Genomic DNA, 16,871 nt, shown 5'->3' with positions numbered 1-16,871 from the left:
CCTCACATTTTGGGCCCTAAAATTAGGCCTACTAGGGAATTTTCCCGTTTTTCATATTATTCCAAATAACAAATGGGCATTGCATAATTTGCACAAGTAGGCATTTCCATGAGTAACTATCGTGTACGTTTCATTTTCAACTAAAAATAAACTATCATTGATGTATAATTACTCTAATTGTGCCAATTTCTTATACAAAGTGATGTATAATTTTAAACTACGACTTTTCATTTTAAGCCCTAATTAAGATGAACATTGGAATGTCATCTTAATTACTCTAATTGTGCCAATTTCTCATACAAAGTGATGTATAACTTTAAGCTACGACTTTTCATTTTAAGCCCTAATTAAGATGAACATTGGAATGCCATCTTAATTACTCTAATTGTGCCAAATTCTTATACAAAGTGATGTATAATTTTAAGCCCTAATCGTTCCAATTTCTTATACAAACTCTTCATTTTAAACTACGACGTTTCATTATAAGTAAGGGAGGCTAATCGCATTAACATGAACATTGAAATGTGAGAAACAAAACTTAGACACACAACCAAAACCAAACAGTTGCTTAGTCTTTTGTCAAGCTTAGGCTTTACAATGTTGTCATTTAAATTGATAACTTCAAACAGTTAAATATAAAGCTCTTATTACTTTAGAACATCAACCATATAAATATAAAATTACAATCTCACATTGAATTTTCAAAGCCTCCTAACCTAAATCCTTTGAAATCCATATTATTTTTTTTACTATACTTCTATTTCATTCTGAGCTATAGCATGGTGGAGGACTTGTAACAGCACTGACAGGAGCAAAAACAAATGATGTATCCCATGCGTACTCAAACGCATCGATATCTTTATAACTCAAGAGATGACCATTAAACAAGAGACAGTTATCACCTTCCACTTTAAGAACTAATGGATCAATTCTTAACACAGTTTGAAAGCCTCTACAAGACAACAATATTTGGCTTTGTCCACAATTACAGTTGTTGATAACTGAGACCTTCCATACAGGTTTGCCTTGTACTAGTGCACCAGTGTTTACTTGGACAATTTGAAGGCTGTTCAATGCACAACTACATGATTCTGAAAATGAAAATTAGGGTTAAAGTTAAAAACTATTTAAAAAAAAAACATCATAGTTAAGTTAAAAGTATATGTATCTGAAGGAATTATTACATATAAGAGATTAGTACTAGTATACCTTTGATAACAAGGGTAAAGAAGATTATGGAAATAAGGAACTTGAATGTGTTTTCCATTGTTTTTGTTTTTGTTTTTGATGTTAACTCTTGTGGTTGTTGATGTCTTATTTATAGTTGAAAAACCTAACCAAGGAATAGGTGTATAAGGTAAGTTAGTAATATTTTATATTCACAAAGTTTGAATTTAAATTAATGAGCTTATTAAATAGTAATTGACCAAGAGATAATATTATTAAATGTAGCTTCATAAAAAGAAGTCATAAAATATTTAAGAATATTATTTTTTATTTTTATTTAGTGATTTTAATTATTGTTTTAAAAGCCAATTTTATCAACAAATTTTTTGAAAAAATAGTTTTTTAGCTTAATTATAATAGAAAAATGAAATTATATTTATAAATTAACAAAAAATTTGAAAATAAATCATGATACAAAAAAATAAAATTATATTTTCACATTTTCAATATGAGTCTCATAATTTGGAGAAAAAAATTATATTACCAAAGGAAGATGTAATTAAATTTTTATATTATTTTCAATATAAACCTGATTATTACTTTAAAATGAAAGTCATGTTATTTTTACTAATTTTTTCATTTATGTATTTTTATTTTTTAACTCTATTTTTTATTTTTTATTATTTATATAGACTTTATATTCTATTTTAGTTTATTAGTTTATGGTAGTATTATATCATACAATTACTTTTTAAATTTTTATTAATTTATACACATCAATAAATTGTTATGTTTGGAAGTTGAAATTTTATTTAAAACTTATTTGCATGAATAAGTTCAGATATTTATTTTTAAATTTTATAATGAAATATATGTCAAAAATTTATTCATGAATATTTTTTTAATTTAGATAAATTGAATTAGAAGTTATGTGATTCAAATAAGGACTCACGGGTGGGATCAATCTAATAGTTTGACCGGATAAATGGCTCATCAGAGTTTTAAAACATTGATTTCAATTTTAACAATAATTATTTCGTAAAAAACATTAATTTCTTTCTGATTATAATCTTTTTGGGAAATTATTATTTACAAATATTTTTCTTTGACTTTTATTTTATTTTTGTAATAAATATGGATATTAATTATTTTAATAATTACACATTTAAAAACAAATGACTATTTCTTATTTTATATTTTTCTTAAATTTTGAAAAAGCTTAATCATAATTTTTATATCTTTATTTTCATCGGCTCACGGAATTAATTTTCCAATTTTAAAAATACTTAGGGTCCTTTTGAATCAGTTTTGCTTTTTATTTTTTAAAATATATTTTATAGAATTGTTTTAGAAAAATATTTTTAGAAAGAGTACAATTAAAAAATTTGTTTGGTAACACAATTTTTCAAAACTATTTTAGAAATGAAAAAATAAAAATATTCATTTGTTTAATTAATTTTTAAAAACAATTTTTAAAGATGAGAAAATAAAAAATATATTTTATAATCTAATTTTTAAAAAATATAACATAACATGAAAAAGACTTTTATTAAAATTAATAAAAAATAATGTTTTGTGTAATCTATTGAGCGCACCCCGATTAAAAGCTCTATTGATTCGAGATCTGGTATGGTGTAAAATTACTTTAGGTTTCTTAATTCAGCCTAGTGTAAATAATCAATTAGTTCGAGATCAGTCCGATAAAGATCTCTGTTCAGTTCGTGGTCAAGTCATGTAAAATTCGTATTGGTTCAAGATCGGTGTAAAATCTCCATTTGGTCAGAAAATCAATTGCTTCAAATTTGATTCGTTGTTTGGTTTGAAGACTAATTGTTTCTGTTAGAACATAAAACTCAAAATTGAAAGTTTGACAATGGTGGAAGAAAAGAAAATTGGGGAAGATGAAGTTGAGAGAGTTAGAGAGAATGGAGTAAAATTGGATGAATAGTAATTTTGGCATTAATTTTGAATTGGGAATATTACAAGAGTATTTATACATTGAGAGAATAAAATGATACAATTCTAAAATACAACTAAAGTGACTCTACAAATAAATTCTGTTAGTTTTGGAAGGGTAAAAACAGAATTCAAGCACTTCTTTAGCCTCTTGAACACATCATTTGTCACACCCTTTGTCAACAAATCCGCGACTTGGTCTTCGCTTCGGCAATAACTCAATCTAAGCTTTCCATCACCGACCAATTCTCTCAAATAATGAAACCGCATCTCAATATGCTTGCTCCTTCCATGTGCAATCAGATTCTTCGCAAGATTTATTGCAGAAACATTGTCTACGAATAGTGTGGTGGCAGCATCATCACCATATCCCAATTCCTTCAATAGATTCATAAGCCACATAGCTTGACACGCACCTAACGACGCCGCAATGTACTCGGCCTCACAAGAAGAGAGTGCTATAACCGGTTCTTTTTTCAAACACCAAGAGATTGGTGTACTACCAAACATAAAGATGTACCCCACTGTCGATTTTCGGTCATCTTTATCTCCGCACCAATTAGAATCGGTGTAGCTAAGTAAATCGCAATTACGCCCCGTGTCCGATGCGGGAAAGAGAATTCCGCAACCAAGAGTACCTTTCACATATCTAAGGATCCTCTTGACCGCCGCCAAGTGAGACAGCTTCGGTCTCTCCATGAATCTACTCGCAATACCGACACTAAAAGCCAAATTCGGTCGCGTATTGCACAAATACCGTAACGCGTTGGATCGACATCATCCTCCTCATCACTTTTGGACAACTGCACTCTAGCCTCACAATGTGTAATAGAAGCATTACAATGCTCCATATCACACTTTTTCAAAATATCTAGAGCATACCTCCTTTGGTGCATAAGCAACCCCACTTTTGACTTGTGAAACTCTATGCCAAGGAAGTAATTCATGACACCAAGGTTCGTCATCTCAAACTCTCTCATGAGCTCACTTTTGAACCTTGAAACACTCTTGTCATGGCTGCCCGTAATCAAGAGATCATCAACATACAAATAAAGTATAATCACACCATCATTCGTATCCGATCTCACATAAACTCCATGTTCGGATACACATCGTTTGAAACCAATGTCTAAGAAAGTCGTCAATACGTTTGTTCCAAGCTCTTAGAGCTTGTTTCAAACCATACAACGCCTTGTGTAGCTTGTAATACTTCATCTCTTTATCATTTATCACGAAACCGGGTGGCTGCCCCACATAGACTTCCTCAACAAGAGGACCATTCAAAAACGCAGATTTGACATCCATTTGGTAAACCATCCAATTGTTGCTATGCGCAATACCAACAACCAAACAAATAGTCTCTAATCTAGCCACCGGTGTGAATACCTCCTCATAGTTTATACCTTCTCGTTGCAAGAATCGCTTCGCCATTAATCAAGCTTTGTGCTCGATTACTTCACCTTTGGGATTTGCTTTAACCTTATAGACCCATCGCACACCTATCGGTTTCTTTCCAAGTGGTAAATCGACCAACTCCCAAGTACCGTTTTTCTCAATAGATTCTAGCTCCTCTTTCATTGCACATATCCACTTAGGATCACTTAAGGCTTCTTCCTCATTTACCGGTTCAGATTCGACCATAAGCGCGAAATGAACAAAATCACCATCGTTATTCACTTCGTTATCTTGGAATCTTTCGTAGTCTCGGAGTCTATGAGGCAAGGCTCTTTGCCTCACCGGTCTACCATTATTAAAAACATCATTTTGCACTACTGTAGGTGCTGGTACAGCGGTGTCGGAAGCCTCCACATCAGTGATTTCAAAAAACTGTTGCTGCTGTTTTTCTATGAGTAATCGATTACTGCTATTAGGGTAATCGGTTACTGCTGCATTTTCTGCATTTTTTACTTAATCAAAAGTCACATCCCGGGTTATGACGATCTTCCAATTTTTTCCATCAAACAACTTGTACCCTCCAGTAGAGTGATATTCCACAAATATCAGCTTCTCACCCTTATCATCCAATTTCTTCCGAAGTTGGTCCGGTACATGACGATATGCAATCGAACCAAAAACGTGCAAATGATTCAAATTCGGTTTGAAGCCACTCCAAGCCTCTTCCGGTGTGAGTTTCTCCAGCTTCTTAGTGAGACACCTATTCAACAAGTAGGTGGCTGTAGACACGACCTCACCCCATAATTCCTTAGGCAAATTTTTCCCACAAAGCATACTACGCACCATGTTCATTATTGTACGATTTTTCATCTCGGCAACCCCGTTTTATTGAGGCGTATACGGAGGCACCACCTCACGTACAATTCCCTCAAGATCACAAAACTTCCCAAACTCACTAGAGGTATACTCACCTCCACCATCCGTTTTGAGAATTTTGAGCTTCCGACCGCTTTGGCGCTCCACCATGGATTTGAAATTCTTGAAAACTCCAAATACCTCATCTTTTCTCTTGATAAGATATGTCCAAAGCTTCCTACTAAAATCGTCAATGAACGTAACAAAATATCGATTGCCACCATAAGTCTCTACTTGCATCGATCCGCAAACATCGGAACATACCACCTTAAGTAAGCCTTTGGTTCTTCGACCCGCATATTTGCTAAACACATTCTTGTGTTGTTTAGCCTTCACACATTCCTCACACAATTCAGTTGGAATACTAATGTGTGGCAGCCCCGTTACCATTTCACTTTGTTGCAACTTTCTTAGATCCCTAAAATTGAGGTGACCAAGACGGTAATGCCATAACCACTCATCTATACTTGCCGCGGTACCTAGACAACGATGCTCCATAACCTTTAACTCAACCTTAAAGGTTCTATTGGCAGCCATCGGCGCTTTTAGAATCAACACACCATTTGAATCCAAAACGCATAAAATCTTGTCCTCCAACCGAATTTTGTATCCTCTTTCAAGTAATTGGCCAATGCTTAAAAGATTACACTTAATTCCCGGTATATACAAGACATCTTTGATCCTTGAATGTCCGCCATTCCTTTTTCCGGTCAAAACATCTCTTACCCCTTCGGCGTTTAAAGTGGTGTCGTCGGCAAATTTGACTTTACTTTTTGCCACTTGATTGATTTGCACAAGCCAATCTTTTCGACCCGTCATATGTGTTGAACGACCAGAATCCAAGTACCACTTATCTCTCCCTTGGACTCCATCACGAACGGTAACCAATGCATTTCGATCCGAATGCATTTTCTCGCTATTTTCCGGAACGGTACAGCTGCTGTCCCGCAAACTGTCACTACTGTAGCTGCTGCCCGGAACATCCATAATGCCATAACTCTCCTCCGTGATCATTACTAGAAGTGTGTCCTCATCATCTACCTCTTCCCTAACAACCTTGGCTTCATTATTGTGATTCTCATTCGATTTACCACGACACGAATTTGCAAAGTGTCCAAACTTTCTGCACTTGTAGCATTGCACCTTACTCACATCACGCTTCTTGAAACCATTGCCATGACCACTATCCTTGGATCTACTTTCACCCTTTTCACTCGTCGAATGCTTTGAATTTTGCGAATCGTTTGAACCAAAATTCTGAAAATTTGATTTATCTCTCGCCGCAAATTTTCCTTTCGGCCTCTTATTCTTTTCATTGAAACGCGCTTGCAAAGCAATCTCCGCTTTGGCTTTGTCGACGCCTCTCTCATCCATCCTTTGTTCATGTGCCTCTAACGAACTTTGCAATTCATCCTTGCTCAAAGTTGTTAGATCCTTTGATTCTTCAATAGCCACAACTATGTTGTCGAAACGCGGTGTTAACGAATGCAATACTTTCGATACAACATTCTGCTCATGAATCGTTTTCCCACAAGATTTGATTTGATTAACTAACCGGGTAATGCACGTAATGTAGTCGTTGATCATTTCTTTGTCTTCCATTTGTGTTAACTCGAACTGTCGCTTGTAAGTTTGTAACCTTACAACCTTCGCTTTGACGGCATCGGCATATGCTTTCTCCAAGATTTCCCATGCTTGGTTCGCCGATTCACAATCACCAACCTTCTCTAAATTGTCGTTATCAACACACAAATGAATCAAGAATAGGGCTTTATAATCCTTCTTCTTCTCTTATTTGTGTGTGGCTCTTTGAATGTCGGTAGCCTCTGCCCCTAATTGTGTAACTCCATTGACGACGATCTCAAGCACCTCTTGATAACCAAACAAAACCCTCATTTGTTTCGTCCATTTATCATAGTTCTTCGAATCAAGAATCGGGAGATTGGTGGGAATTCGATCATTGGAAACGTTTGTCATTGTTGCAGCGGATTAGGATCGATAACCAAAGCTCTTGATGCCAAATGTTAGAACATAAAACTAAAAATTGAAGGTTTGACAATGGTGGAAGAAAAGAAAATTGGGAAAGATGAAGTTGAGAGAATTAGAGAGAATAGAGTAAAATTGGATGAATAGTAATTTTGGCATTAATTTTGAATTGAGAATATTACAAGAGTATTTATACATTGAGAGAATAAAATGATACAACTCTAAAGCACAACTAAAGTGACTCTACAAATAAATTCTGTTAGTTTTGGAAGGGTAAAAACAGAATTTAATTGCAATTAACAGTTTCAAGCCTTGTTTGTTGTATGATTGGAAATTAGTTTGCAACTTCATTTTTCTGTATAAGAGGGTTTGTGAGCATAACCTTCTAAAAGCTCTCAAGAATAATGGTTTGGAGAGAGGAGTATGTCACTCTTCATTAGACTGAACCTCTATAATTTTCGGTGTCATTTCTCTTTGTTTATCTTTTTAATTTATCACTTAACTTCTTTACTTTGAATTCCTACTTAACTTCTTTACTTTGAATTCCTACAGCATATTTATTTTTATAAAATATTTTCAAATTTTAATTTTTAAAATGATTTTGTTTTAAAATAATGATTATCAAATCTTCACAAGTTACCACTCTCTTTGAATAGAGTCACATGTTCAATATATATCATTAATTTTAGGTAAAAAAATCTAAGAGAATTCAAAATTGTTTGAAGTTGAAATATAAGAATGAGTTTTGTGAAACCACTAAAATAAATGGACTAAAATTATGATTAACTTAAATATTATTTTTGAAAAAAAAAATTAACAATTAATAAATATACGTGAGACCTGTTTTTTTTAAATAGAGTTTATATATTTTTAAATTTTTATAAAATATATGTCAGCTAAAATAGTGTTTTTATTTATATGAACAGATTCATAATTATTAAAATAAAATGAAAATTTATAATTGTGTAATTGACCGATATTTAAAAATTATTTCAAATTTTTTAGTGTTACTATTGTCAACTTAATATTAGTACTATATTATATTATTATATAATTTAATAATGCATGTAATATATAAGAAAAATTGAAACAATTTATTTAGATCTATTGTAATATTATAAGTTAACTATATATGGAACAAATCAATATAATTGTGTTTTGTGTTTTGTTGTAAAAAAAGAAGTAAGTTAATTATTTACAATATTGCCATTAATGAAAAATTGTTTTCATGTTTTTGTATTTCTAAAATATCCAGAAAAATATTGAAAAGTGAAAACCAAAACACAATTTAGTGATTTTTTTTTAAATAACGATATTTTTAAAAAATAAAATCGAAAATAACAAATAATTATAAAAAAACCAAAATAACCACTTTTAAAAGAGGATGCGTCAGATGAATTGGTGCATCCCCTAAGCATGAAGAGGAGGCGTCAATAGCACTGACGCGTGCATTGGACTCCTCATGAGGAGGAGTCAATGCCCCTGGCGCCTTAGTGTTGTTTGTGGTGTGGACGTCAATGCCTCTGGCGCCTGCATGTCATGTCATGTGGGTGCCAGTTGGCGTATTCATTTTATGTCCACTCTGTATAAATGTCACGCCTTGGATGCAATATTTTTCACACAAAATCATCTCCTAATATCATATTTTCTCTAGTTCAATCTCACTCACCTTCAAGTTTCTCTGTTTCAACAATGTCTGCATACATTCAGAAACGAAATGTTGATGTAATATTTTCCGTCGTTGCGGCTCCGGTACAGATTCAACTTTGGAACACAAATACGTTTAAATGTCTTAATTGGACGTTGTATAGTTGGTTAGAGAGAGAAATTGGAGAGGATGAATAGAAGAATACAATGACTTGTGTCCACGTTCAACCAAAACGGAGAAGTGCGCGAATTGATGGATATTAATACCGACCAAGACGCTCGTAGGATGATGCATTACATGTTCAAAATTGTTTTGATGTTTGTAATCGCATAGTTCTTGTATTCTAGTTGTTATAATTATTTGTGTTACTGTTTATGTAATGGTACTTTCGTCACAGACGTCTAATATAAAATAAATTTAGTTTTTCATATATTGCAATAGAGGTACATGTGAATTTATCTGGTTATGCTCGTTCCAACACTAGGACAGTTATTACGATTGTGACCTGGCTGACGACATGAACTACATAGTGTAACCATTTTGTTCGTCGTATCCATTTTGGTTTGAATCCGGGTGCTGTTTGGGTGACCCTTTTTCTTCCTTCGCATAACTTCATTGTGCCAGACGATGTCCCCTTGATATTCTGGTCAACAATCCTCTTTTGCCACTATGGAAAAACTAATTTTATAAATATTTGAAAGGCTGACGACTTTGTAAACTTCAGATATCAAGTAGGATGGATCCCTTCGAACCTTTGAGCATGCCGCAATTACATGGGAGCAGGGGGTACGAAAGGCTTGGAATTTTCCGCAATCGCACCAACCTCTATCTAGTTCGACTTTGTACTGTCCCATCGGCATGCCCTCATTGTGATCCATGGACTCGACAATACTATACCAACCTTTAGTGCGGTCAAATATCGTAACCACGTGTGTGTTTACTTTGACAAATTCATGTCTAATGAATTTCATTGAAGCATCACTGAGCAACTGTCTAGATTGCAACATTGAACTCCATTTTGAGCGTCTGGTTTCAAACAGCGCCCCTAGCCTGAAATATGTTACCTGCACCAAAGCGGTTATAGGTAGGTTACAGATGCCTTTGAAGACAAAGTTCATTGATTCCACAAGATTTGTTGTCATGTGACCCCAATATTGACCGTTGTCGTATGCCCTAGTCCACTTCTCCAATAGAATACTATTGATCCACCATACTGCATCTTCGTTTGACATTCTTATTTCTCCGCGGTAGTGTTTGAAATAAGGTTATGATAATATGTAACCTGCATTGACAACCTTCTTCTGCAACGTCTTATCTTTGATTTCCCGCATAGCAATATGTCTAATACAAAACACATGTGTTGAAGGAGGATTTTGTCAACCATTATCAATGTTATTATATGCATTATTGATTGAAGGGTGTCTGTCGGAGATCAAACATAAGTTAGGCTGAGGTGCAACGTGCAATCAGAGATTTCTTAGGAAAAAACTCCATCCCTCAGTATTCTCCCCTTCAACCAGGGCAAATGCGATTGGAAAAATGTTGTTGTTCCCATCGTGTGCCACTGCTATCAGTAACGTTCCTTTGTATTTCTCGTACAACTATGTACCATCAATTTGTATAATTGGTTTACAGAAAGAAAACCCTATGATGCATGGTTGATACGCCCAGAAGAGACGGTGAAATGTTCCATTTCCAACAGCGCATGTCCCGTCTGGTGTATACGCGAGCAATGTTTCCAACTTGACAATAGTCCTAGGAGTATATTGTTTTAGAGCCAACAGGTATTTTAGAAGTTGTTTGTAAGACTCATCCCAATTGCCTAACACTTTTTCAACAACCTTTGTCCTAGCTATCCATGCCTTCCTATATGATGGAGTGTACTCGTACTCTGCCATAATATGTGAGATTATTGTACTTACCTTTAACGACAGATTGTCGCCAATGACAGACAATATTTCATCGCATATTAGCTGAGAGCTTAATTTACGATGATCCTGCATTGGGTTTGGCAGCATGCATGTGTGATCTGGACCCATTGATCCAATCTCCCAAGACTCGCTCCTCTTCCGGTACGAAGCTGACAACTTAAAAAGGCAGTGCTCATTCGGACAATAAATTTTATACCTCAATGCGTTAGTTCTGTCAACTCTGAAATCAGCTGATAGTTGCATGTGTAATTTCTTAATGGCTTTTACACATTCCTCTTTTGTGCGAAATGTGTCTCCTTGTTTCAAAGATCCTTGCATTTGCACATAAAGATTGTACCATATATCTGATGAAGGTTCATCGGAACCCAAATTCAACCTTGTCATGTGTTGGGGTGGACAATATACATGACTTGCTGGTATTGGCTCCTCTTCTTCATCAGCGTTCACCATTGAATCAACCATGATCTCAGCTTCTTCTTCTCCGTCATCTGAAACATTCACCTCAGCTTGTTCATCATCAGTCTCACAAAACACTTCTGACTGATAAATGAACTGAGACACTTATTGTTGATGTGGTAATATATACAACTCTATATCGTTGTAACCGGATTCTTCGTGACTGACAAACATATGCTAAACATCGTCATCATCTCGAATCTTCTTCTGATAAAACTTCACCTGGTTTTCTGCAAACCAAACCAGATTTTTATAGATGATTTGACCCAAATTACTGCACTACAATTTCTTTTCTATTCTTTGTTTCATATGTGAAAAATTTGATCGTCGATTTATTGTAAACCGAGTTACCTTTATGTTTCGAAAACAAAAAACAAATAACTGATGATCAAATATTTCACATTCGATATGGACATTGATCATGTAATGTTATGTGAAAGACATTTTTAAAAAATATATTTTTAAATATATACTTTTAAATTTTTATAAAATATATGTCAGCTAAAATAATGTTTTTATTTATATGAACATATTAATAATTATTAAAAAATAATAAAAATTTATAATTGTGTAATTGACAGATATTTAAAAATTAACTCAAATTTTTAAGTGTTACTATTGTCAATTTAATATTAATACTATATTATATTATTATATAATTTAATAATGCATCTAATATATAGAAGAAAAATTGAAATAATTTATTCAGATCTATGGTAATATTATAAGTTAACTATATATGTAACAAATCAATATGATTGTGTTGTGTGTTTTGTTGTAAAAAAAGAACTAAGCTAATTATTTACAATATTGCCATCAACGTTTTTCTCCATGTTTTTGTATTTCTAAAATATCCAGAAAAATATTGAAAAGTGAAAATCAAAATACAATTTAGTAGTTTTAGTTTTTTAATTTTAAAAACAATCAAAATTGAAACAGTTTTGCAAAACAAGTTTTAAAAAAATAACTCAAACAACTCTTTTAGTTTCTAAATTTTTGAAAAGGAAAAAACAGTTTTAAAAAAGTGAAATCAAACATGCTCTTAGTTTTAAATTCTCTCTCTTTTTTTTACACAAATATGGCTGTGTTTCATATTTTAAATGATGTGAGATACAATCACATGATGTAAAATTATCAGCACCAATGAAATTTTAAAAATATTTCTTAAAGACTTCACTTTCAACTATAAAAACTATTTTACTTTTGTAATTTAAGTAATGACACGTGTGAATAATTAGTCTATATGAATAATTTTCCGCAATTTTAAACGTGTCAAATAACTTTTTCTTTAATTCAAAGATATGAAGGGAAAATTAAAACTATTGACAATAAAATGGAGGGAGCAATTCTATGAGCCAATAAAAAATAAGGATATTAAATTTGTAATTTAACTTTAAAAAAAATGTAATAAATGGTAAAATAAGTTTTTTTCTTCTAAATTTGAAATTTGTTCATTATTATGTGTATATATTATTTTCGTACATGAATCAGTAGATCAAACGGATTTGAATTCCGATGTAATTGAGTGAACTTTCGGTGCGATGGAGAGCGGGTGGACCTGCAAGGTTAATACCCTAGCATTCAAGTTAGTGAATGACTGAGAAAGTAATTTGAGTGTGTGGGTGAATGACGGCATGAAATGATATGTTTTATATAACACAAGCGGTTAAAATCGTCTCCACAAGATCTGACGCCTTATGCGGTCATCGTTCGATTGAAGCCAACGGTGAGAAGTGTGTTGGAAGTAGATGTTTAGTAAATCAAAAGAAGTATTTTGTTATCTTATCCACAAAGACTGGAGCGATATTACCAACGTTTTAGATTACTGATATAGTTTAAGTTCAAGTTTTCGGAAAGTTTAAAGTTTAAATCGAAAGTAATAGTGAAACGTAAGATAAACGGAATAAAATAAGCGGAATTGTAATATGACAAATTATCTTGCAGGAATTGGATTTCTTCTAGTGTTTACGTATGCAATGTGCCGATTAATTTTGGCATAACCATGTATTCATTCATACTTCCACATACTTTTCAAAACAACATATATGTCTACATGAAAGTTTCAAGATTCCCGGCTTGTTGAATCGCGATGATGTCTCAATCGATGAAACAATCTGATTGTATGAAGATCAAGTATTTTGAAATGGATATTAAAACTAACTATATGTCTAGCAATTAGAGTTTAATTGATTCATTCTCTTTGATTCATGAGTTCGAAAGCAATTTTCATTAACAAAAATCGAATTTATAAAATTTGACGACAATAACAATATAGAATCAATAATAATGAAAGCATGTTTATATTAAGAATATAATCAGTAAATATACATACGATTACAGTAGATTCTTCCAATCTCTGCAAGAGAGGGAGATTAGCTAGCCATTTTCATGGTTGCTTGTACAAAAAGGAAGAATTGGAGATGAATGGGCATCAATGACGATTCCTAGATCCTTGATGCGTATCCAGCTCGATTCTTAGATTCCCTCCCTTAAGTATCTATTACGATCCTTTTTAACAGAATATAATAACTATTACAAACTGTTATCAAAACACAAGATGATTTCTTCTGCATTGCTCCTGGTCCCTTTTTATAATGGTTTTGGCCGCCTGAGTTCGCTTAACGAGATGAAGTTTTGCTAAGCAAACTATCCTATCTTTCCCCACTAAGTTTTGAGTTGGCAAACCTCCTTCCAGGAGCCGCCAAACTTCGCTAAGCGAAGTATAGTTCTCTAAGTGAACTTCCTTCGATGCTCCTCGCTGCTAGCGAAATGGGATGTTTTGCCTCTGACTTGGTTTCGCTAAGCGAACCAGAGCTCGCTTAGCGAATCGGGTCTTCGATGCTACTCGCTGCTAGTGAACTTGGATACTTTGCTTCTGACTTGGTTTCGCTAAGTAAACTAGAGCTCGCGTAGCGAATCAGGCCTTCGCTGTCTTTTTGCTTCTACTCGCTGCTAGTGAACCTGGATGATTTGCTTGTGACTTGGTTTCTAATCAATATTCGTAATGTATGGCAACATGTCACTTGAGTTCACATAACCCAGTAAGTCACTATTCGGGTTCATGAAACATTGATTCCCGACCCGATCTATGTCTAAGGCAAGGCTCGATTCACACATGCTCGTATAATTCGACTTTCGTGTGGATATCGGTTTCTCCATGGGACTCGAACCCACTTTAAGAACTGCCACTCGTATAGGACTCGAACCCACTTTGAGTATCTTTCACCGTATGAGACTCGAACCCACTTAGGTGTCCACCTCTCCCCCATGCTCCGCCATGGTTAGGACTCAAACCCAATTGAGGCATGAATCATTGGTTCCGCATCTCCATTTTCTACTTTACATAAGCATCTCAAATGGTATGTGCACAATCAAAAGAAAACATCGGAATATGTGATTAGGTTCCACATCATCGTGATTTCTCTCATCAATCACTAGGTGATCACTTTCACCAATTCACATGTTATTCATAAAATATCAAGTGATCATGTTCCCACATTCACAAGTTATCCACATGTTCCATACAAAGCATATTGATTCATAATCAAGTGAATACTTGTCCGTGATACACACTGAGGTACATTTGCGTCCAAGCATCACCACATAACTCATTTCTATAACCTAGATTATCTTTCTAAATCATTAATTGAGTTATACTCCTAAGATTTCCTCACTCGTCATCATAAGGTTTTACTCATATTATACATACACACAAACAAGCAAATCATAGTAAGAAAATATGCGCAATCAACACAACAACAATTCATAACATAGATCATAATGTGGTTCATAAACATACCTATCCAATTCATAACCAATACCCAAACAACAATCATGACACAACATGATTTCTTCTCACCAATTTATGAGGTATTGGAATGATTTTCTAATATAGACGACCTCACATTTATTGCAGTTACCATTCCCGTTTTATGGTGAAAATAGGGAAACGATTCACATACATACGTAATAGTATAATACTATGAATCAAATGATAATTGACATATAGGCATGATTTTATCTAACCAAGTAATAGTGAATTGAACTATCTTTTTAACGCATCTGATCGTGCTTCCTTCCGAGTTAAGAAATTCAAGTTACATCACTTTCCGTCAAATGCAGCGCAAGGCTTGATGCATGACAGCCATCATTCGATATTGGGTTTTTACCCACGACTAGTTCGTCGCTAGGCGCAAAATCCGTGGGTAAATGTCCATAAATTGTTTCTAGCGTTTTAAACATAAATACATCCCAATTTATGCAATAGAAGACGTGTTTAAACATAAATACATGGAGTATAACACACTAGAATAAACATGCATGGTAAGGAACAAAGTATAACAAGTATTTTTCATTAACTTCACATAATCAATCACACTCATGAAACAACCCCAAATTTTCTCCCACATGCATAATCCCAAAAATTTAGTTTGAACCTTCTATCTAATAACTCACTTGATTGATGATGAAAATGAATAAATTGAGATGATTTACACAACATTGCAGGTTAGCACAACTTCTTTATAACACATGCACCCATACACACATGAAAACATTCATCATAGACACTTTACGTCACACAAATGAAGTGATATACTATTTAGCATGTAACTCATTACTTTACCTTATTTTTCAAAATGTAATAGGAGGCACATGTCACACATACTGTCTTATACAATACGTTTTAATTATGCTCAATCATGTTATATTCAAATCACAGTACCGCATTTCAACAATCATGCATAGTTAATTACACTTTACAATTACATCTCCCACATATAATGTCATGTTTGATGACATATTCACACATCATACAACAACAACACAACATATAACAAACAACATACTACACATTAATAAATATTAAACACATGCTACGCAGAAAAATGCACATATAAATAATAAGAACAACATTAATCACATGATATACAAGCACAGGAGCACACACATACAAAACATTACAAATAATAATTCACACATTAGCACTACTAGGGGTGGCAAAACGGGTTGTGACCCACAGGCCGACTCGCGCACCTAGGCATGGCAACGGGACGGGTTGGGGACGGTTTTTACCTCCCCCAAACCCAAACCCAAACCCCCAAACAATCCCAATTCCCCGCCTCAAACCCAAACGGGGATGGAGAATCAAAACCCAAACCCGTCCCAAACGGGTTCGGGTATCCCCGCCCCGCCACCATTCATTTAGTGAAATCAATTTTTTAAATAGAAATATTTATTTTTCCAAAATAAAATTACATTACAAATCATAAAATAAAACAATCTAAAAAAATTTCATACATACATTTCAAATATTTTAAATAATAAATTCAAATTAAAATATCAAAACATCGACCACATATTTAATACTCTAAATATTCAAAAATAAATAATAATGTACATAATGAAATAAACAAGGC

General features: G+C 33.8%; 1 protein-coding gene across 1 annotated transcript; it reads right to left on the bottom strand.

The window, feature by feature from the left end:
* Positions 1-620: 620 nt before the first annotated feature.
* LOC127092577 (uncharacterized) lies at positions 621-1,334 on the bottom strand. The gene is made up of 2 exons (XM_051031473.1): positions 1,210-1,334; positions 621-1,091 (listed from the first exon to the last, which is right to left on the bottom strand). The coding sequence occupies exons 1-2, from the start codon at positions 1,265-1,267 to the stop codon at positions 763-765; spliced, it is 387 nt and encodes a 128-aa protein (XP_050887430.1). The 5' UTR covers positions 1,268-1,334; the 3' UTR covers positions 621-762.
* Between the last annotated feature and the right edge of the window lie 15,537 nt (positions 1,335-16,871).

Source organism: Lathyrus oleraceus, chromosome 6, assembly GCF_024323335.1.
Source record: "Lathyrus oleraceus cultivar Zhongwan6 chromosome 6, CAAS_Psat_ZW6_1.0, whole genome shotgun sequence".
NCBI lineage: Eukaryota > Viridiplantae > Streptophyta > Magnoliopsida > Fabales > Fabaceae > Lathyrus > Lathyrus oleraceus.
The sequence above is the reverse complement of the archived record's forward strand: the minus strand, read 5'-3'. Positions and strand labels throughout refer to the sequence as shown.

Excerpts from the sequence above, each read along its gene's own strand:
- LOC127092577 (XM_051031473.1), bottom strand. The coding sequence starts at position 1,267 with ATGGAAAACACATTCAAGTTCCTTATTTCCATAATCTTCTTTACCCTT. Across the intron at positions 1,092-1,209 it reads CTTTACCCTTGTTATCAAAG|AATCATGTAGTTGTGCATTG; the intron begins GTATACTAGTAC and ends TTTCATTTTCAG.